At 39.5% G+C, this 22,900-nt stretch overlaps 1 protein-coding gene and 1 non-coding gene across 4 annotated transcripts in view; both read left to right on the top strand.

Annotated features, from left to right (window-relative positions):
* Positions 1 to 22,900, top strand: part of LOC124774465 (run domain Beclin-1-interacting and cysteine-rich domain-containing protein) — a 201,799-nt gene that overhangs the window by 128,237 nt on the left and 50,662 nt on the right. For 2 of the 3 annotated variants that reach the window (XM_047249482.1, XM_047249483.1), the window contains exons 7-8: positions 760 to 891; positions 8,742 to 8,950. In XM_047249482.1, coding sequence (XP_047105438.1) covers positions 760 to 891; positions 8,742 to 8,950 — 341 coding nt within the window. The remainder of the gene's footprint in view (positions 1 to 759; positions 892 to 8,741; positions 8,951 to 22,900) is intronic. The other variant, XM_047249484.1, reaches the window with a different exon arrangement.
* Trnat-agu lies at positions 12,060 to 12,133 on the top strand. The gene has a single exon. It is a non-coding gene; the product is annotated as a tRNA-Thr (tRNA).

Below are 22,900 nucleotides of genomic sequence, written 5' to 3'. Positions count from 1 at the left end.
ACCATTTACTTACTGCCTGCCGGCTGAGCTGTCCCAATACTCTGTGTACTTACAGCGACTGTGGCAGCCAAGATGCCGGAAGTTTGTACCCATCTTCTGTATTCATGTTGGTGGGTTGCTTGGCTATTTCTATTGCCTCTGTAATCTTTGTCAGGGTAAGTGGCCATTTCACTAATACATGGGCTTCTCAAAATATTATCTTTTTGTCACACTCATCTTGGTGGTCTGCCACCATTGGCTTGATGTGTTGTCTTAGACAAATGTATCTATCATATTCAGATATCCATGCACTAATTGGTTGCCCCATCTCACCCTAATATACTAGTGCACACTTGCAAATGATTTTGTGGGCACCAGCAACTGCATCTGTCTTCAAGCCAAGAACATCTTTCAAAAAGTAAAAACAGTGCTACACTGAAACTGTCACCTGTTTCCACTTCACCTATTTCCGCCAATGACAAGAAATAAGGCAAACACCAATAAAGGACGTTGAACATCCCCCCCCCCCCCTCCTCGTCCACCTCCTCCTCCTCCTCATCCACCTCCTCCTCATCCACCTCATCCTCAATACCTTATCAGATAATGAAAACAGCTTCTTTCGCTAGTATACAAGAACTAAAGTTTTTCTCATTCAGTAAACAGCAAAACACCCTGAGGAGAATTTTCCTGACTATGCAGTCACATACCATGAAGAATTTCGTTGGCAGTGACGATGACCACGGATGCCTATGCTTACATATATGCCTTATGTTTTTGCAGCCACAACAACAGATCAGAGTGTGAGCCCATTGTCGACATCACCCGGAACTCCATCAGAAAGCATTTCTACAGATGATGTAGATGACCTAGAAATTGACGAAGTTAAAAATTTGACAGAACTTAAAGATGCTGGTATGTAACCTAATCCTCTGTTGTCATATTTAAGTTTTATAGCACACGTCAATGTTTCATTAAAAACTGAGCAAATATTTCACACTATGTATTAAGTAGCCAATTATGAGCCTTCAAAATATAACCATTAAATAAGATTCAAAGTTTGCCTAGCAATATATATAATCTGAAAAATAATCTCACTTCAGTAGTTTACACAAGGTGCGGTCACAGCAATGAAATCAACTATCAAAAAAGTCTGAATAGCCACCTCTTTATCACAGACTGCTGTGAGACATATAGGAAGTGTGTCAGTGAGGTTGTGGAAGGTGGATGTGGAGCCATGGCAACTCCAGTGCCATGGCCAGCTGCTCTAGCCCTGATCGAGGTGGTCCCACAGAGTCTCAGCTGGGTTTAAATGTGGGGAGTTTATTGGTCAGGGGAGTTCATTAAACTTATCCTGGTGCTCTTCGAACCATGCACGTACACTGTGAACTTCATGATACATTGCATTGTTTTGCTGGCAGATGTCATTGTGCTGAGGAAAAGTAAACCCCAACAATAGGTGCATACTTGTATTGATCCAGTGTGACTTCCAGAATGATGAGATCACTCAGTGAATGCCACGAAAGATTTGTGCAGACCGTAACACTCCCTTCTCCGGCTGGGACCTTACTGACGATTGTTGCAGTATGTTTCACGCCATATGTGCCAATGGCCATCGGTCTGTTGGAGAAACATGAAACGTGATTCATGTGAAAGGGCCATCTGTCACCAGGCAGTGGATGTCCAGTTGGGGTATTGGTGTGCAAATTCCAGCCTTCATTGCTAATAAACAGCAGTCAGCAGTAGTCTATGAACCATGCACCTACAGCAGAGGCCAATACACAGCAATGTTTGCTGAACAGTCATTTAGGAGACACTGTTGGTAGCCCCCTGATTCATCTAGGCAGTGAGTTGCTCACCAGATGCACATCTGTTCACAGCCATCATTTACCCCTTTCGTCTATGGCCCGTGGTACACCCGTCACCATGGCGCTAGTTTTGGATAACGCCATTTTGCCATGCACAGTAAACTTTAACCATTGTGGCATGTGAACGATTTACAATCTTAGCTGTTTTGGAAATGCTTCTACCCTTTGCTCAAAAGCCAGTGATTGTGCCCTTTTGAACTTCAAATAAATTGCATTACAACAATGACTGCACTGTTTTCTGCATTCCGTGACACTCTTTATTTACCCTCCACTTCTCGTGCTGCCACCTGCTGTCTGTGAGTGGTCATTGTATGTTGGTGTCAAACATAGATAGTTGTTACATTACTGTTACTGGACAGTGCATAATGTAGTACAATGCTTTGCTTTCTAAAATTGACTCCAATATACTTAACATTTCAACATTCTCTCGCATCTTAAATTGGTTTTAGCACTGTTTGGTGAAGTATACCATGTGAAGTAGACATGTACAATATCAGTTTACCAGTTGTTAGTGCAAATAATTATGAAAACAGATGAGCTACCACAAATTTTATGGGGCCCAAAATGATGCATACACACACACACCTAAGACTTTCTCTTTTACATGGATGTTTTCTCTCAGGAGGTAGGCTTTCCACTCATTAGACATTCTTTGAAAACACACACACACACACACACACACACACACACACACACACACACAATGCAAGTATTCCGCATAAACAGTAACTGTTTATCCAGAAAGGGAATGCTGGATGGACAAGAGAGGGGAAGGGTTTACGGGTTAGAGTGAAATGTTGAAAAATAATACACTATAAGATGAGAGTAGTATCCAGGACAAAGATAGGTAAAGAGAAAGTGATCAAATAAGGTAGCCAGTTCAGAAATCTGAAGTACAGGACTACTATAAATGATTAATTGTTTTTTAAAGTTGAAAATTTTCCAAAGTATTATATGTGCATGAATAGATCCATAAACTCATCAACTTTGCATGGTGCCCACCAGGTGGCATTACTAGTGCAGTGCCTTCACAAAATGATGACAGAGGAAGCAAAGAGTTTTTGTTTGCTGGAATATGAGAGACATTTATAAGAGAGTAGTGTGCATCCAGAAGGAATTATAAAAATGAACCGCCATGTAAACATAGCATTGATACTGACAATTTGAAGACACTGTTGTGCTTGTAAACAGAAAAGTACCAGTGAAACAAGTGTGTCAGATGCAACTGTGGAGAGGGTGAAAGAAAGTTTCATACGCAGTTCAAAAAAATAAATGGTCCTCACAAGCCACAAACTTGGAATACCACAGCAAACTGCATGGAAGATTTTGCAATGAGTTACATTTTAAACTGTACAGTCTGCAGCTGAGTTAACAATTAAAACCATAAAATTATGACAAGCAGCTTCAGTTTTGCATCAGAATGCAGAAAGCACTTGAGGATGACCATTTTGCTTCCAAGGAGATATTCAGTGACTAAGCAACATTTCATTTACCTGGGAAGGTTAATCACCACATTGTGAGTGTGTGGGACACTGAAATACCTTATAAAAATGTGGCACAAGAATAAGATTCACCAAAGGCTAATGTTTTCTGTGCAGTGTCATAGTCAAAGCTGTATGGGCCATTTTTCTTCTGTGAGAAGACACTGACAGGTACATCTTAACTTGATATGTTGTGATTGTTGTTGTTTCCACAGCTGACTGTTGATTCTGAGCATATCATTTTCCAGCAAGATGGGACACCCTCCTCATTGGAACATCAGTGTTGGTCACTATCTAAGTGATTAACTTCCAGATAGCTGGATTGGGTGTAGTGGTGAAGACGATCTGGCTCTGTTCCCTCGGCCACCCAGATCACCTGACCTAACACGTTGTGACTTTTCCCTGTGGAAATACATTAAGGACCATGTTTAAGCATCCCCATTGCCAAGAACCCTGGAACAGTTGAGAGAATGCATCAGTGCTTCTGAATGCCAGGCTGGTTCCCATGTTCCATATAAGATACATGCTTTGCAGACATACAGAAGACTCTCTCAAACTTGTTCACAAAATCTATTATATTTGCAGGAAGATTTGGTACACTGCTTTTGTCCTGGAGGGTGAATAGGTGACTGATGACCTTAGCTGTTTAGTCTTGTGGAACACTTACTCAGCAGCTTTGATGACCATTGACAGGATGTTTCTACATAAGGTGGGAAATGAACTTGACTACCGCTTGAACATGCTGTGTGACGAGAGGAGCACTCATGGAATATTTGTAGAGTGCCAAATGCAGATTTTGTGAATTTATGATTCTATTCAAGCACCAATCACATTTGTACATGTAATACTTTGGAAAATGCAGAGCTTTGAAAATGAATGTATCATTTATAGTGACTCTGTATACTGATAAAAGACAAAAAGAAAAATGGAAGGAAAGATGAGCTTTGGAAATGGAAAAGAGAGGGAGAGCAGCTAGAAGAGAGTGAATAAAGTTGATGCAAGGAAAGAAAAAGAAAATTTGAAATAAAAGGCATACTACAGTAAAAAGGAAGAAGGGAGGCATGACAGAGGATTGAGACTGTAAAAGGTTTAGGCTAGAGGAAGTAGGATGTACTCTGCATAAATCGGAGAAACTGCTGCAAATTGCTGCTGAGGGGAAGGATGCAAATGTTATTGATGGCGTGTCATGCAAAGTAGCACAATTGCATTTGCTACTAGCTCTGTTGATATGTGAGAGATGACTGTGATAGGAATGGTATGCACCTCACTCTCTGACACTAACACGAGTTTCGTCTTACTGGGAATTGTTACAAGATAAATGAACTGAATGAACTGATTATAATATTGAAGTTGTTCTGTGAGCAACATAAAATTACTCTGTTGCATTTGGACAGCACGTTACACAAGTATAAACATTTAGAAGCAATATGGATGCATGTAAATGAAAACTATAATCCAGAGAAAAATCTGGAGGAACGGTGGAGGTGTCATCGGTAGGCTTCAGTACAATAAAGAATGAACTTATTGATCTGGTAGGATTGACAGCTGTGTACATTGACTCCAACTAAGTTGATTGGATGGGCATCACCATCAAAGAAAGAAATTAGTTATTTGGTCAGAGAAGAACCAAGTGATCGAAATGTAGAAAAATGCATTGCTATTCTGAAAGGCATACAATTGACTGATCTTGCAGGATCAATGGACATGAAATACATGAAAGCAGAACAGAAAGTAATAACTCTAATATTAAGATTGTTCTTTTGTCGGGTGTATGAGATAGTTCACAGTTTATTAAATCACAGTTGACACCAAAAAGGAATGGAAGAAAAAATTCCAATAACTAACTGCATCCACAGTACAGTGGGTCCTGAATTACCTTAGAACTGGTGTCAAGAAACTAATGTTACAGATTCAGAGATCTACCTTATTTCTACCCATGCAAGAGACTTGTTTTAAACCATCAAAGAACCATGGGTTGTAATGCTATATACAATCTCCACAGGAAAGATAAAAAGGAATGGAAGAAAAAGTCTCAGAAACTAACTGCATCCACAATACAGTAGGTCCTGAATTACTGTAGAACTAGTATGAAGAAACTAATCTCCACAGGAAAAATTTTCTGCTTTAGAATAAGGCTTAGGAGGAAGTGACAGATTGTGTTGTTGATATATTGCATTATGTTTTTGTTTCCTTCATCACTGAGATGAAAGCAACAACTGCTGAGACCTACGTGCATTCTAAAATAAGTGTGTTTCCTGTATTACCTCATACTTCTACAAATGGTAGGGCTTTTGAAATCCTCTTGACCATCCGAATCTGTTGTTGTTGTGGTCTTCAGTCCTGAGACTGGTTTGATGCAGCTCTCCATGCTACTCTATCCTGTGCAAGCTTTTTCATCTCTCAGTACCTACTGCAACCTACATCCTTCTGAACATCCGAATCTATGTATTGTTAAATCTTCTTGACCTTGAACAATGCACTGACTAGTTTCTTCTCCCCCTAAAATTCTTGTATACCTAGAGCTGATGCAATTTTTTTGTTTTTATTATCCTTGCTTTCATGTCAACTAGACTCTGAAGAATGTCTACTGTTAGTTTGGAAAGCTTCTGCAAGATGAGTTAAATACTGTCATGTTTTTAGCAGTAATTGCATTATTCAATTTTATCATCACATTTTCAGTAGCCTCCACTTCACTGAGACATCAGTCACAAATGTTGACAGCTCATTAGATATTTATTGACAGTTTGTATGTTGGCAACCAGTCTCATTGCCATGCAAAATGTAACTAACTTTTTGTACAAAATTAGTTATAGATTAAAATAATTTTAAATTTTAATAAATAAAATTATTTTTAATTCAACAAAGTCTTGTATTCCTTGATCCTGATAAGGAAGCTTCACCTGGAACCACATCAGGATCAGCTGTTGTATTTTGCTGTGATAATTTACTTCTACCTTGTTTAAGACCTCACCCACCATCTCCTCATTCTCATCATCCTCCCCCCCCCCTCCCCTACCCTTCCCTCCCCTCCTCCCAGCGACTTTGAATACAAATCATATGCAGTTTCCACGTGTACTCATTGCAAAGTTTGAATAATAGAAAAAACAGACAGCATGTAACTCATGAATGTGATTGCTGATAGAATTGTTCAATGAAATCTGCCAGGTAGTTGGCCCTCTGATGGAATACTGAGTGTCATAACAGATTTTAGAGTATTTTGAGTGAATCATAAAAGCACTGTCAGAGGTAAGGAAAAATTAAGTGAGATGATGACCAGAGTTGTAATTAATTATCCATTCCACAGCGTCAACATGTGAGTTAGTAAAAGACAGAAATGAACTGTAACAACCATTCAAGCTAATGGCAGTCAAACAATTACACCAAAAACAGTATCCAAATAATGCTGAATCAGCTCTACAAAATACCATTTAAGGCCAACATGAATCCCAACCCTGCCACTAACAGAAATCTGCTGAGAGGACTCAATTGCATTTTGTTCTGGCAATGTAGAAAGGTGCAGTCATCCTTTCCATAGCCCTATGTCAAAATTAAGACATCTTTTCTGTAGTTCACAGTATAAAACAATGGTCAGATAGAATGCAATGCCATACATTGCTCCCAATTAAATGCCATCTCCAAGAAATATCTCTCTCTTTTTAGTGAATTTCTGTTTGAGACACGATGCTTTGGCTTTTGGCATGAGGCTCTTTTGAAGTCAAGGAAGGACTGCATCAACCTGGTGATTGCCCTTGCCAATAGCATGGGCAAAACATCAGAGAAAATGGACAGTTGGTTGGTATTTATTATAGTACCCAAATTGCATCTTATCATAATAATAATCATCATGGCTGTTTTAGGAGGTATCATTCCATACTGCAGTGACAATGCAGGATCCAGAGAACTCCCCCGTTCCCCTCCCATCCCGTCCCTCCTACTCTCTCACACAAAGACAACCCCCCCCACCCCCACCCCCCACCCCCACCCCCCACCCCCTCCAAAAAAAAAAACACCCACTCACACAGAAACACCTACACACCTGCATAGTGTGTTTCATCATTATGTGCTAACCCGCCATGAGCAGGTTCCTCAGGACAGGTAAGTTAGATAAATAGTTTTTTAGGTTGTTTGAAAGTTTAGTGTCATGTACGTGGTCACACAGTTTTTTAGGCAGGCTTAGTAATTTGATACCTGAGTACTGAGGTCCTTTTTCAAGCATTGTCAGTCAGTGGGGTATGCTTTGTATGTCATTCTTCCTCCATGTGTTGTTGATGTGTACACTAGCATTTGTAGTCCTCTCAGCACTATCTTTTGTGACATATAGTATGGTTCTATATACGTACAAGGAGGAAAAGTTAAGATGCCTAATCATTTGAAGCAGTTTCTGCACATTTCAGAAGTCTTTCTTCTTAAAATGATTCTGACTGCACCTCAGATGGCAGTGACATTAAATGTGTTATTCAGCAATAAACTGGAAACTATATGGAAGAAAACAACAAAAATTACTAAAGTACTCTGTTAAACTGAAATAGCATTTTTTTGTGGAAAACAAGTAGATCTTTACCTGTGGGCTATGCAGCCCGTACTACGTCATATTAACTGTTTTGCTGGTAGTCTGTATCCTTCAATATGCCAGTGGCATAACCAGTTGACTGTCTTGGTTTATAGTAATTAGTCTTATATTGGCTGCTGATAAAACATCATGTAACAACTACAAAGCTGAGAGTTGTGTAATGTACTTCTCATTATTATAGTGCAGTCCTTCAGACAAGATATTTCAGATTTAGAGTTGGCAACATGCTTTCACATCAATGTTCACACACGATATGGTGTTCTTTAAGGCAATGGTTTGCTGTCCCAGTTGCTACAGCTATTGTCTATACATTGTCCATAGTAAAGATTCCAATGTTGTGTTCTTGGTTTGTACATGGTTTTTCAATTTTTTTGTTCATCTTCTAGCATTCCAAAAGAGATGATATGCGCAGAAAACACTGGGAAAATCTTTTCACTTTGAATGCTGCTGTGTCAGTTTTAGTGATGCATATCAAAGGTTTTAGATTACCAGAATTGTACCTGGGAGATTTCATTCTCAGTTTCTTGCAGTTTATGAAAAACTCACCTGCTTACAACATCTATATAATCCTCAAGCAAGTATTCTGGACACTAAAAATTTAAATTTCTCAGCAACAGTAACCTCTAATACTGGCAGATCTTTTGTGGAGTGGGTAGTGAATGCGTGCTAAATTACTAAAACAATGCAAAGGGTAACTCTCCTCAGAGTCATGTTAGATCCGTCTTGTATAGGTATTGTCAGTTTTACTGTAACAAGCATATTATTTTGTGTATATTTTTTTATTGTGTGGTTTAGAGTGTGCTGTAAGTTAATCTTCATTGGCTACTTTATACATGATTCCTGCAGGCCTCTCTGTTTCAATGGCATCACTGTATTCTGAGGCTGATCTTTCAAGGCCCCCTGTATCCCGCACAGGAACTGATGTGCCTCTGACAGAGTCGATTGTATCAGCCGAAGGAGTTGCCTTATCACTGATACGGAAGTTCAGTGAGAAGCAGCTGCCCCGTGCCTCTGACCTGCAGTGGCTAGTTTCTGAACAGGATGCTCCACAACAAGTAAGTAACAGAACATTGTTCAGTAGTCATTGCACTTCATTAGCAGGTAGAGTTTGCCAAGAACAGGTGCTTACATGTTACTGTAATTAACCTAAAATTTAATATGCTTTGCACTTGCTGGTTCATATTCGTATGCCATTGTTACAGTTTTTGAAATTAAGTTGACACCTTCTCTCTGTTTTCTTCACTATCAGTACATAAGGGCCTGCAGAACTTGCAGATTTTCTTAATGAGAAGTTTTTTTTTTTTTTTTTGTGTGTGTGTGTGTGTGTGTGTGTGTGTGTGTGTGTGTGTGTGTGTGTGTGTGTGTGTGTGAAATTGCTGCATACTGGGAGGTAAGGTCAGAATGTTATACCTAGAAAAAATGGACATCACGTAAATACCTCAGTGTGACCATTCAGACCATTATAAGATGAAACTGTTGTATGAATCTTTCAGTAGCAAATGCTGGACTTCAGTTAACTGCATGAGTCCGGGCATAGATAGTAAAGTGTTTATATGATGCTTGTTCATCATATCCACAAAGCTCAGAGAACTTAGGTAAGGTATTGTTCAAAGAAAGTATAGTGCATCATGTTGCATCATTGCAGCATCTTGGATAAAATAGGGCAAGTAATACTAGTGCAATTTACCAAACAATATTTAGTACCTTGTGCAGTATGAATGGAGATACTTTCACTTAGTGTCTAACATCAAATTCATAGACTCACATATATAACTTAATCCAATAATGGATGTACTGAACTAATATATTTTTTATTATTCTTTAAAAGGTTAGTCTAGCATTTGTAGGCCTTATAGATCTCATTTGTAGCTAATCACTATGTTGTGGCACGTGTCAGTAGGTTTACAAATAAGTAATTTTCTATGTGGAAACAATGCGACAGATTGTTCATTGACATAACTGGATGTTTTAATATTAATTTACAACAAATTTTGTTGAATGTAACCCAACCGCATGTATATTGTATACTCAAAAATTCATCTATGGTGTTGGAGTAGCTGTCAGGCATAAATTATTTCAACTTGTTTTTTATAGTTTCAAGGTACCTTTTAAAGAGGATGAGAGACACTTGAGTAAATGTTATTATCAAAATGTGATAGAATTTTGCAGTTAACATATCAGTTGGGAAATGTTTGCAAGAAGATATGAGGCACTACAGTAGAAAATAAAGATGACACCAAAAGAATATGAATACAATAAAAAAGATGTTTATGCTGGGTAGACACTGCATTTCATCAGTTAAGGAGGTACATAGCACAGTAACTAAGAACAAAGAGAAAATTGTACAGGCATAGGAAGATTTCATAAATGTTTGTTTAGCTCAAGAGATAAATCATAAATATAAATAGTTAATAATAATAGGTATTGTTGTTGTTGTAATTGTAACAGATAAGTAAAGACACTCAAGGCATGAAGAAAGGAGAGGTGCCAATAGGTAATGGTGTCTCAATATAAATGATTAAAGCAGGCAGAAAAGAAGTAAAAAGGAAGTTGCAAAATTATTACAGAATATTTGAGAAAGAAAACAATCCCCAAAAGTGGATCATTTGTACCCTACAAAAATAGACGTCTTATTTGTTATTTATTTACATGTCAATTTCCATAGGACCAAATTGAGGAGCAAAGCTCCAAGGTCACGGAACGTGTCAGTACATGAAAGTGCAACATAAAAATAATAACAGATAAAAATAAAATGTTTATGAACCCGAAAAAAGTAAAGCCATGAGGTAAGCAAACGCAATCAACAATACAACAAGAATCATCTTAATTTTTCAAGGAAGTCCTCGACAGAATAGGAGTGACCCATGAGGAAACTCTTCAGTTTCGATTTGAAAGCACGTGGATTATTGCTAAGATTTTTGAATTCTTGTGGTAGCTTATTGAAAATGGATGCAGCTGTATGCTGCACACCTTTCTCCACAAGAGGTAAGAGAGAGGTTCATGAACTTACACCACTTATTGCCCAAACTGCCTGGTTCCTAGCCAAAAATATCATTTTAGAATGGAAAGACATTCAAATCTGAAGACCAAGTAGACTCATTTCTATAACAACAAGTGGGTCGATACATCCGAAACCGCCCAGCACCCAATCACTGACTTCTGTATCCAGTGTTATCATGGTTCCCCCATTGTGAGGTGGAAGCTGTTGTCGTTATGCAGATAAGAGTGTTTCAAATGATTGCCATCACATTGTGGTGAGGAAACATACTCTTTTGCATCGGTGTAATTTTCTAGTGAAAAAACTGAGGATTTTCTGTAATGTTCTTGAGCTTTTATGAATATTCTCACACATTAATAAATGTTCTAGAATATTCTGGAACGTTTTGGAATGCAACTTGGAAGTGACACATATAGTACTGATCCACATTCTGGCAAAACTGTCTTAACCAATGAGTTGCGCAACACAGTAAAGACAGAGGTACAATTCATCGAAAAAAGAAAGAGAGAGAAAGAATAGTTTTGTAAGTGAAAAATTTCAGTAACAAAAAATATGTAGTTCAAACAGATCAGTGAATACAGGATATGATACCAGGGGAAGAAAAGATTTTAAATCTATTGCTACAAAGGTGAACCAAGAGGGAAGTGTAAACTTCTCAACAGAAATTCACTCAGTGTTCCTATTGTGCCATCACAAAAAAAGCTTCTAAACAACATTATGGACATGGAAATATGAACCATAAAAGTTAGTATTCACATCACAAATTGCACTCCTTTCTAGTAAGATTAGCATACAGTATGGCTATCAAAAAAACATAAGAATGAACATTTCAAAGCTATGAAGAGATTTAAAAGAATCATGTTTATTCCACAAACAATTACATGTAGCATGTTCACATGTAGGCCAACCACAAAACTTATTCATCTTCGCACCCAAAAACAAAAGACCAAGTGTAGTTTATGATAGATAACTTTAGGAAGTTAGATGGTACATAAATCAAATGGTTAACTGAACTTTTTTCTCATTCAGAAAACGAACGGAATAAAGGAATATACAAAGTGGGTCTTTTATATGAATTTGTGGTGTCTGTTCAGTGGCACTAGGTGAGAATGTGAGGTGGCTAGGGAGGCTGCTCAGATAGTCCATGCATTTATGATAAATACTGTGTCCGGGTGGTGCAGTGGTTAACACAACTGCCTAGTAAGCAGGAGGTCCTGGGTTCGAGTCCCGGTCCAGCACACATTTTCACCACTTGTTGTTGATTCCGCATAAAGTTCTTATGCAGCTGATATCATCAGTCCCTTCCCTTCCCTTCCCTTCCCCCCCCATCCCCTTCCTCCCCCCTCCACATTCAATTTACATAACAAAGTGGGTCTTTTTCAGTTTGTTATAGAATAAATCAGTGAGAATGAATCACCTTTTTGCCCTAAATTCATAGATTTTGTTAGATCTTTTGGCCAAATTTCATTTAAATCTGCACCAACAGCACTTCAGAAAGAAAATATAGATTTACCTCTCTCAGAATACTGAAGAATCTGTAAATTAATGTACTGTTTTAAGTTAATTTAATCTAAAGAGTGAGAAATTAAGAACTGAAAGAGGAGTCAGGAAAGGATATTCCACATCACCGAAACAGTTACCAGAAGCCCCAGAGTAAGAGCCCTGAATTGGGAAAAAGAAAAAAACAAATTGAGTAAGTGTTACCATTGTTTTGCTGATGACACCGTACTTTTTGTCTCTAGTTCAGATGAATTTCACCAACTAATGGAAGAACTTAATGAAGCAAGTTTGGATGTAGATCTGAAAATCAATTAAAGAAGGCTAAAATAATGTATAATAAACAAGCTGTAAAGAAATTAATACTAATTAACAATGGAGTCATCAAACATGTTGATTTTTTCCTGTTTAGGGCAGTCATAGGCAGTGGCTTAATGAAAAGCAAAAGAAATAAACAGAAGAGTAAAACTTACTTGTATTTTGGTAAACAAAATACAGTTCTCAAATGTTCTATAGTGTCTAAAATGAAGTATTACTTAATAGATTTCAACTTTACAATCATCATCAGATCTGAAAAGGAGCAGCGATGCACAGCATGTGTGATTCTCAATTTGTTCAGCCAAATCAGTGATCATCATTGTGATGCAGGTCAGGAATTTGTCTGTTGATTTAGGGAGAGCAATGAAAACAAATCTGGATGGCTGGGTGGGCATTTCAACCTCTCTCTTCCGGAATAAGAATCCAGTGCTATACACAAAAGGAATTGTAAAGACACAAATTTGCTGATGAGAAATTTCTGATTTAAGTAAGATGCATAGGAGGAGAAGTTGTTCTTCAGAAAGGGGACCAATTAAACTGTGAAGACTAAAATCAGCCCAAAAAGTCATTGGCGGGGAGGAGGGGGGGGGGGGGGGGGGTAAATGGTTCTACTGTCTTAATAACTACAGTCTCTAAGTGTGAGGCTTGTACTTAAGTTGCTTTCATTGACAGAATGTATTTAGATAAATGTTCATGTTGTCAGAGAATACAAAACTGCTGAAGATGAATGCTTCAACACCTTGCAAAGTTGTTCAGCCATAGACATTGACTGTCTTCATCAACATTTCAGCAGTTATAGAGGTGTATCAACAATGTAATGAAATGGATAAAAATCCTTGACCAAACCTCAGTAGCTCATAAAATTCCATGACCTTATAAACGTGATACGCACTGAATTCTGTCACTTTATAGCATCCATTTTACATTTTTTAACTGATCATAAATCAATTTATACGTATGTTGAAGTAACAAAATACTAACAATATTATGAAAAGGGCAGGTTGTTACTCTCCCTGTAGAGGAGGTACTGAGGCACACAGAAGCACTGTGAAAAGACTGCTAAACATTGAATCTTTTGGACAAAAAAGCCCTCTTCAGAAATAGAAAACACACACAAGCATGTGCATATTCTCTCCCTCTCGCGCGCGCACACACACACACACACACACACACACACACACACACACACACGACCACTGTCTCTGGCCACTGTGGTCTGAGACACATCTACTGATACTGATGAACTTATGAACTTTCTGCTCCAGCCATTTGAATCTTTACAACATGCTTTGCTGTGGCTGCATTTGGATAATTAACCCTGATTTCAAGTCCATCATTTTCAAAGAGAAACTAGATACACTCATCCATAGTTACTTTCAGTTGGTTTTACTCATTACCATCTGTGTTTTCCATGAAATACATAACAGAAATGTCTCAGGTCATCAATATACACTATGTGATCAAATGTACCCGGACACCACCAAAAACATATGTTTTTCATATTAGGTGCATTGTGCTGCCACCTACTGCCAGGTACTCCATATCAGTGGCCTTAGTAGTCATTAGTCATTGTCATTGTGAGGGAGCAGAATGGGACGCTCTGCGGAACTCACAGACTTCAAACGTGGTCAGGTGATTGGGTGTCACTTGTGTCATATGTCTGTACGCAAGATTTCTACACCCTAAAAATCCCTAGGTCCACTGTTTCCAATGTGATAGTGAAGTGGAAACGTGATGGGAAATGTACAGCACAAAAGCGTTCAGGCCGACCTCATCTGTTGACTGACAGAGATCGCTGACAGTCGAAGAGGGTCATAATGTGTAATAGGCAGGCATCTATACAGACCCATCACACAAGAATTCCAAACTACATCAGGATCCACTGCAGGTACTACGACAGTTAGGCGTGTGCTGAGAAAACTTGGAATTCATGGTCGAGCGGCTGCTCATAAGCCACACATTACGCCGGTAAATGCCATATGACGCCTTGTTTGGTGTAAAGAGCATAAACATTGGACGATTGAGCAGTGGAAAAACATTGTGTGGAGTGACGAATCACGGTACACAATGTGGCGATCCAATACCAGGGTACGGGTATGGCGAATGCCCTGTGAACGTCATTTGCCAGTGTGTGTAGTGCCAACAGTAAAATTCGAAGGCGCTGGTGTTATGGTGGGGGTCTTGTTTTTCATGGAGGGGACTTGCACCCCTTGTTGTTTTGTGTGGCACCATCAGAGCAGAGGCCTACATTCATGTTTTAAGCACCTTATTGCTTCCCACTGTTGAAGAGCAATTCGGAAATGGCGATTGCATCTTTCAACACGATCGAGCACCTGGTCACAATGCACGGCCAGTAGCAGAATGGTTACACGACAATAAATTCCCTGTAATGGACTGGCTTGCAGAGAGTCCTAACATGAATCCTATAGAACACCTTTGGGATGTTTTGTAACGCCGATTTCGTGCCAGGCCTCACCGACCAACATCGATACCTCTCCTCAGTGAACAATGGGCTACCATTCCCCAAGAAACCTTCCGGAACCTGACTGAACTTATGCCTGCGAGAGTGGAAGCGTCATGAAAGCTAAGAGTGGGCCAACACCATATTGAGTTCCAGGATTACCGATGGAGGGCGCCACGAACTTTTAAGTCATTTTCAGCCAGGTGTCCGGATACTTTTGATCACATAGTGTATGTCTACAATGATATTATAGCAGGTGGATTAAATTTCTTATCTCTAAGCAAACAGGGAAAAAATTCAGTGTTTATAATCATCTGATAACACACAAATGCCGTTGAAATGGTTGCAACAGCATTGTCTTATAGCTTTTCTTAGAAAAGATGGTATAAAAGTTTGATTGACAATGAACACACCAAATCTCTTTGAAGATGATGGGCCTGAAATCAGGATTAATGACCCAACCAAAGTAAAATCATGTTACAAAGAGTCAAATAGCTGGAGTAGAAGGTTTATTGGTTTCAGTAAATGCAATGGGCAAGTAACACTAAATCATACAATGGAAACTCCGGGTAGGAATATCAACAATGTAGGAAAAGATAAATTACTGCTTTCCGTAAAAAAGGCACGTTAAGTTGCAGACAGACGTAATTAAAAGGCGCTTACATAAATCTTTCAGTCACTGCCTTCATCACCTAAGGAGAAGTACACACTATTTATACACACAAGCAAGCACATTTCATGCACACATTACCACCAACTCCAGCAGCTTGGCCGGAATGCAGCAATCACTTGAGATGCAAGCATCAAACTGGTATGGGCAGGAAAGGGGAAGGGATAGTAGTGTATGGGTCGGGGTGAGTGTCTTGCGACACGTGCAAGGACTAGAATGCCAACAGGCACAAATCAGCAGGTTGTAGCGGGAAAAGGAGTGAAAAAGGAGAGGAGTGGGGAAAGATGGGCAGGTGTGTTGGCAGAGGGTGGCAAACAGTGTGGGAGACAAGAATGGAGAAGAGATTATAGGAGACAGGGAGTGGAAACTGTTGGGTGGAGGTTGTGGTGGCACTATGTTTCTGTAAGTTGAGGCCGGGATAGGTACGGGAGCAGAGAATGTATTGTAAGGATAACTCCCATGTGTGCAGTTCAGATAAGCTGGTGGTGGAGGGAAGGATCCAAATGGCTCAGGTAATGAAGCAGCCATTGAAATCAGGCATGTTATGTTCAGCTTTATGTTGTGCGACAGGATGGTCTACTTTGCTCTGGCTACAGTTTGACGGTGGTCGTTCACCCTGGTGTACCACTGGTTGGCAGTCATACCAATATAAAAAGCTGTGCAATGATTGCAACAGAGCTGGCAAATGATATGGCTGCTTTCACAGGTGGCTTGGCCACTGATGGGTTGGATAAATCTGTAGCAGGACTGGAATAGGAAGTTCTGGGTGGCTGGATTGGGTAGGTCTTGCACCTGTGTCTTCCACAGGGATATGATCCTTGTGGCAAAGGGTTGGGTTGGGAGTGGCATAGGGATGGGCTAGGATGTTGTGTAGGTTGGGTGGACAATGGATGACCACTTTAGGAGGGGCTGGAAGGATCTCAGGTAGGATGTTCCTCACATCAGCGCGTGATGATAGGTAATCAAAGTCCTGACGAAGGATGTGGTTCATTCATTCCAGTCTGGGGTGATATTAGGGGAAATGTCATGGGAGATCTGTTTGCAGACTAGATCTGGAGAACAGTGCCTGACTGTGAAGGCCTTGGTAAGACCTTCGGCATACTAAGCAGGTGAGTTCCTGTCACTGTCCCCAGGTGGCCAGATTGTATAGGAGCGATTTTTCTGATGTGAAAGGGATGATAGCTGTCGGAATACACAAGAGGTGGTCAATGTCTAAGGAAGGCAGCATGCTGGGTTGAAGAGGACCATGTGAGGCAGATGGGAGAGAAGGTGTTGAGGTTGTGAAGGAATGAAGATAGTGTGTGTTGGCCCTGAGTCCAGATCGCGAAGATATCACCAATGAACCTGAACCAGACTGTGGGGTTTGGCATTTTGGGAGACTAGGAACGTCTCCTCTAGATGGCCCAGTGGTCATATTCTGACAAAAGGTATCGGATCACACTCCACTGAGAAGAGGCATTTCATTTATTCTTTACTGTTTCTTATCCTTGAAGTCTTCTGGTATTCTTTTGTTTATTTTTCAAGCTAGATGCAATTTACACTTGTTGATGATGTATGAACCGAAGTTGTTATGCCGCTAACACTTGAGTTCAGTTACATTTGCAGTTTGGGTAATTGCTGGTTTTGACAGTGAAAGCATTAAAATATTGTATTGCCATGCATACTTCCATGCATTGATGTCATACAGAATAATTTTCTGTGGCAGTTCCAGACATAAACACAAAGTATTTAACACATTAATATGTGCTGCAAGGAACTTTCTATATGCAGCTGTTCAAAAATTTAGGCATATTTCATTCTACCACTTTTCCGTCTCATGCATGAGAAACTGGAGAGTATGAATGAAATGTGAAACTATTTCCTAACATAAAGCTTTCTGATTGTAGTAGGCCAAATAGGTATTTAGTATTGGTACTTCGTGAATTATATTGCCATACTATAAAAATGATCATTATTGCCAAAACAGTCGCACTTATTTGGTGTGTGTTAAAATTGCTGAAATATTAGAAAGGCCTATTTTGTTTTATCCAGCACACAGTGACAAAATAGACTTAATTAGATCGAGAAACCACACCAGTCTTGGGTAGATTCGTATTGACAGCTTTTTCAGTATTAGATGACGACATTTTGAGTTTTCATGCAGCAAAACATGTGACGAGCTTTGATGAGGTAATAGTTATTTCACAGAAAGGAAAGCATTTCAAGTTTTCATGCAGCAAAACGTGTGATGAGCTTTGATGAGGTAATAGTTCTTTCGCAGAAAGGAAAGCATGCCATGTAAAGCTGTAGCAAGATTAGAGAGAAAAATCGCTAGGACCTAAGAGCTGAAGAAATGTGTACTGTCTTGCCTGTCTCTTGTCTTCACTGGTTTTAGGTAACCTATATTTAATTTTATGTCACAGAGAAAGCATGTTATTAGCTAATAGGCAATAAAGAGTCCAGATTTTCTGAAGAGTTCTTGTCCTCCCAGTTACAAATAATCCCATCCATTATTAACAGCGATTTTTTTTTTTTTTTAAAAAAAAAAAAAAAAGACCTAAAGAACCAAACATGAGATAATTCAGTACTGATACTTCAAGAAAATCTACGTCCCGAAAACCACACCGAAAAGCTTAATACCAGGTCGAGGCCTACATCATTGGGAATCTAGACATACGAATGTGCACTGTAAGGCGAACTATGCATTTTAGTATGGTTCACGAAATTCTGACACTCTTGGAGTATCCTCTGATGTCTTGTTTCTTTTACAGGGTGTTTCAAAAATGACCGGTATATTTGAAACGGCAATAAAAACTAAACAAGCAGCGATAGAAATACACCGTTTGTTGCAATATGCTTGGGACAACAGTACATTTTCAGGCGGACAAATTTTCGAAATTACAGTAGTTACAATTTTCAACAACAGATGGCGCTGCGGTCTGGGAAACTCTATAGTACGATATTTTCCACATATCCACCATGCGTAGCAATAATATGGCGTAGTCTCTGAATGAAATTACCCGAAACCTTTGACAACGTGTCTGGCGGAATGGCTTCACATGCAGATGAGATGTACTGCTTCAGCTGTTCAATTGTTTCTGGATTCTGGCGGTACACCTGGTCTTTCAAGTGTCCCCACAGAAAGAAGTCACAGGGGTTCATGTCTGGCGAATAGGGAGGCCAATCCACGCCGCCTCCTGTATGTTCGAATATCCCAAAGCAATCACACGATCATCGAAATATTCATTCAGGAAATTAAAGACGTCGGCCATGCGATGTGGCCGGGCACCATCTTGCATAAACCACGAGGTGTTCGCAGTGTCATCTAAGGCAGTTTGTACCACCACAAATTCATGATGAATGTCCAGATAGCGTGATGCAGTAATCGTTTCAGACCTGAAAAATGGGCCAATGATTCCTTTGGAAGAAATGGCGGCCCAGACCAGTACTTTTTGAGGATGCAGGGACGATGGGACTGCAACATGGGGCTTTTCGGTTCCCCATATGCGCCAGTTCTGTTTATTGACGAAGCCGTCCAGGTAAAAATAAGCTTCGTCAGTATACCAAATGCTGGAGTGTAGCCATGTATGGAAGTGAAACATGAACGATAAATAGTTTAGACAAGAAGAGAATAGAAGCTTCTGAAATGTGGTGCTACAGAAGAATGCTGAAGATTAAATGGGTAGATCACATAACTAATGAGGAGGTATTGAATAGAACTGGGGAGAAGAGGAGTTTGTGGCACTGACTAGAAGAAGGGATCGGTTGGTAGGACGCATTCTGAGGCATCAAGGGATCACCAATTTTGCATTCGAGGGCAGCGTGGAAGGTAAAAATCGTAGAGGGAGACCAAGAGATGAATACACTAAGCAGATTCAGAAGGATGTAGGCTGCAGTAGGTACTGGGAGATGAAGAAGCTTGCACAGGATAGAGTAGCATGGAGAGCTGCATCAAACCAGTCTCAGGACTGAAGATTACAACAACAACATTTATTTCTTTTCCTTGAACATTATTTCCTTTTCCAAATTTCTCCTTGTTTTCCTTGAGACTGCTCAGTGTATAGATTGAATAACATTGGGGATAGGCTACATCCCTGTCTCACTCCCTTCTCAGCCACAGCTTCCATTTCATGCCCTTAGACTTTTTTAACTGCCATCTGTTTTCTGTACAAGTTGTAAATAACCTTTCACTCCCTGCTACCTTCAGAATTTGAAACAGTGTGTTCCAGCCTACACTGTTAAATGCTTTCTCTAAGTCTACAAGCGCTATAAATGAAGGTTTTCCTTTCGTTATTTTCTAAGATAAGTCATAGGGCCAGTATTGTCTAATGTAGTCCTTCATTTCTCCAGATTCCAAACTGATGCTTCCTGAGGTCAGCTTCTATCAATTTTTCCATTCTTCTGTAAAGAAATTGTGATAGTGTTTTGCAGCTATGACTTATTAAACTGATAATTCAGTAATTTTCACACCTATCAACAACTACTTTCTTAGGAATTGGAATTTTTACATTGTCCTTGAAGTCTGAGGGTGTTTCACCTGTCTCAGACATCTTGCCCACCATATGGAAGAATGTTGTCATGGCTGGCTCTCCCAAGGCTATCAGTAGTTCTGATGGAATGTTGTTTACTCCCAGGGCCTTGTTTTGACTTTGGTCTCTCAGTGCCAAATTCCTCTCACAGTATCATATTTCCCATCTTATCCGCATCTACATTCTCTTCCCGTTCTATAATATTGCGTTCAAGTTCCTCTCCCTTGTATAAATGCTCTATATACTCCTTCCTTCTTTGCTTAGGACTGGTTTTCTATCTGATTTCTTGTTATTCATACAGCTGCTTCTCTTTTCCCCAAAGGCCTCTGTACTTTTGTTGTAGATGGTCTCTGTCTTTCCCCAATGAGATGTGCTTTTAAATCCTTACATTTGTCCTCTAGCCATTCCTGCTTAACTATTTTGCAGTTCATGTCAGTTTCAGTTTTAGGCTTTTGTATTCCCTTTTGCCTGCTTCATTTGCTACATTTTTATATTTTCTCCTTTCATCAGTTAAATTCAGTATCTCCCTATGTCATCCACGTATTTGTAATAGGTCTTGTCGTTTTACCTATTTGATCCTCTCTGCCTTCACAGTTTCATCTCTCAAAGCTACCCATTCATCTTATTCCATATTATTTTCCCTTGTTGTAATCAGTTGTTGCCTAATACCCTCTCTGAAACTCTCAACAACCTCTGGTTCTTTCAACTTACCCAGGTCTCATCTCCTTAATTTCCTACGTTTTTGCACCGGCCACTGTGGCGGAGTGGTTCTAGGCACTTCAGTCTGGAACCGCACGACTGCTACGGTCGCAGGTTCAAATCCTGCCTCTGGCATGGATGTGTGTGATGTCCTTAGGTTGGTTAGGTTTAAGTAGTTCTAGGGGACTGATGACCTCAGACGTTAAATCCCATAGCGCTCAGAGCCATTTGAACCTACCTTTTTGCAACCTCTTCATTTCATTACCAATAAATTGTGGTCAGAGTCCACATCTGCCCCTGGAAATGTCTTACAAATTAAAATCTGGTTCTGAAATCTGTCTCACCTTTGTAAAATCAATCTGAAACCTTCTGGTGTCTCCAGGTCTGTTCCACGCATACAAACTTCTTTCATGATTCTTAAACCAAGTGTTAGCAATGATTGAAATGTGCTCTGTGAAAGTTCAACCAGGTGGCTCCCTTTCATTCCTTTCCCCCAGTCCATATTCATCTACAATTTTTCCTTATCTTCCTTTTCCTATTATCAAATTCCAGTCCCCCATCACAATTAAATTTTTGTCTTCCTAATGATCTGAATAATTTTTTTTTTTTTTTTTTTTTTTTTTTTTTTTTTTTTTTTTTTTTTTTTTTTTTTTTTTTACATCATCATACATTTTTCAATCTCTTCATCATCTGTTAAACTAGGTGGCATATAAATTTGTATTCCGATGGTAGATGTGGGCTTCGTGTCTCTCGTGGCTAAAATAGTGCGTTCACTATGCTGTTCATAATAATAGCCTATTTTTGTATCCATTATTAAAGCCAATCCTGCATTACCACTATTTGATTTTGTATTCACCTGGCCAGAAGTCCTGTTCCTCCTGCCAGCAGATTTCACTAATTCCCACTGTATCTAACTTCAGCCAATCCATTTCCTTTTTTAAATTTTCTTACTTACCTGACCAATTAAGGGATCTAACATTTCACACTCTGATCCATAGAATGCCAGTTTTATTTCTCCTTATGACAGTATCCTTCTGAGTAGTCCCTGCCTGGAGAACTGAATGGGGGATTATTTTACTTCCAGAATATTTTATCCAAGAGGATGCCATCATAATTTAACTATTCTGTAGAGCTGCTTGCTCTTGGGATAAATTATGGCTGTTGTTTCCCCTTGCTTTGAGCCATTCACAGTACCAGCACAGAAAGTCCATTTTGGTCGGTGTTACAATGCTAGATCAGTGAATCATCCAGACAGTTGCCCCTGCAATTGCTGAAAGGATGCTGCCCCTCTTCAGGAACCACATGTTTGTCTGGCCTCCCAACAGATACCTCTCTGATGTGGTTGCACATAGTGTACTGCTGTCTGTATTGCCGAGGCATGCAAGTCACCCCACTGACAGCAAGGTCCATGGTCCATGAGGGACTAAAAGTCTTGATTGTTGAACAACAACAGAACAAGCAGATAACATTCAATTTGTGGAGGGAGTGGAAGAAGTAGGCAAGCCAGTAGTTACAAAAGAAGCAGAAATAGACCCTTTAACTGCAATTATGCAATAAGAAGTCTTAATTGTTGCATAATTGCAGTTAATGGTTCTATTTCTGCTTGATCTGGAACCATCCACTCACTCTAAGAACTGAATGTTATCTGCTTGTTCTCTTTATGATTTAATTTGGGATCTAGTTTTAACCATAACACAACACAGTCCATTTACTGCACAAATATTGTTCCCAATAGTGTCCACAGTTAATCCTGAACACTTCTTATACAAAGCACAGACATGGAAACAACACACAAAATAAATGTTAATTAGAAGATACGCAAATCAGTATAATTACCTCACCTTTAAAAATTAC

Source organism: Schistocerca piceifrons, chromosome 2 (assembly GCF_021461385.2).
Source record: "Schistocerca piceifrons isolate TAMUIC-IGC-003096 chromosome 2, iqSchPice1.1, whole genome shotgun sequence".
In the NCBI taxonomy this organism is placed as follows: domain Eukaryota; kingdom Metazoa; phylum Arthropoda; class Insecta; order Orthoptera; family Acrididae; genus Schistocerca; species Schistocerca piceifrons.
Note: the sequence above shows the minus strand (reverse complement) of the source record. Positions and strands in the feature narration are given on the sequence as shown.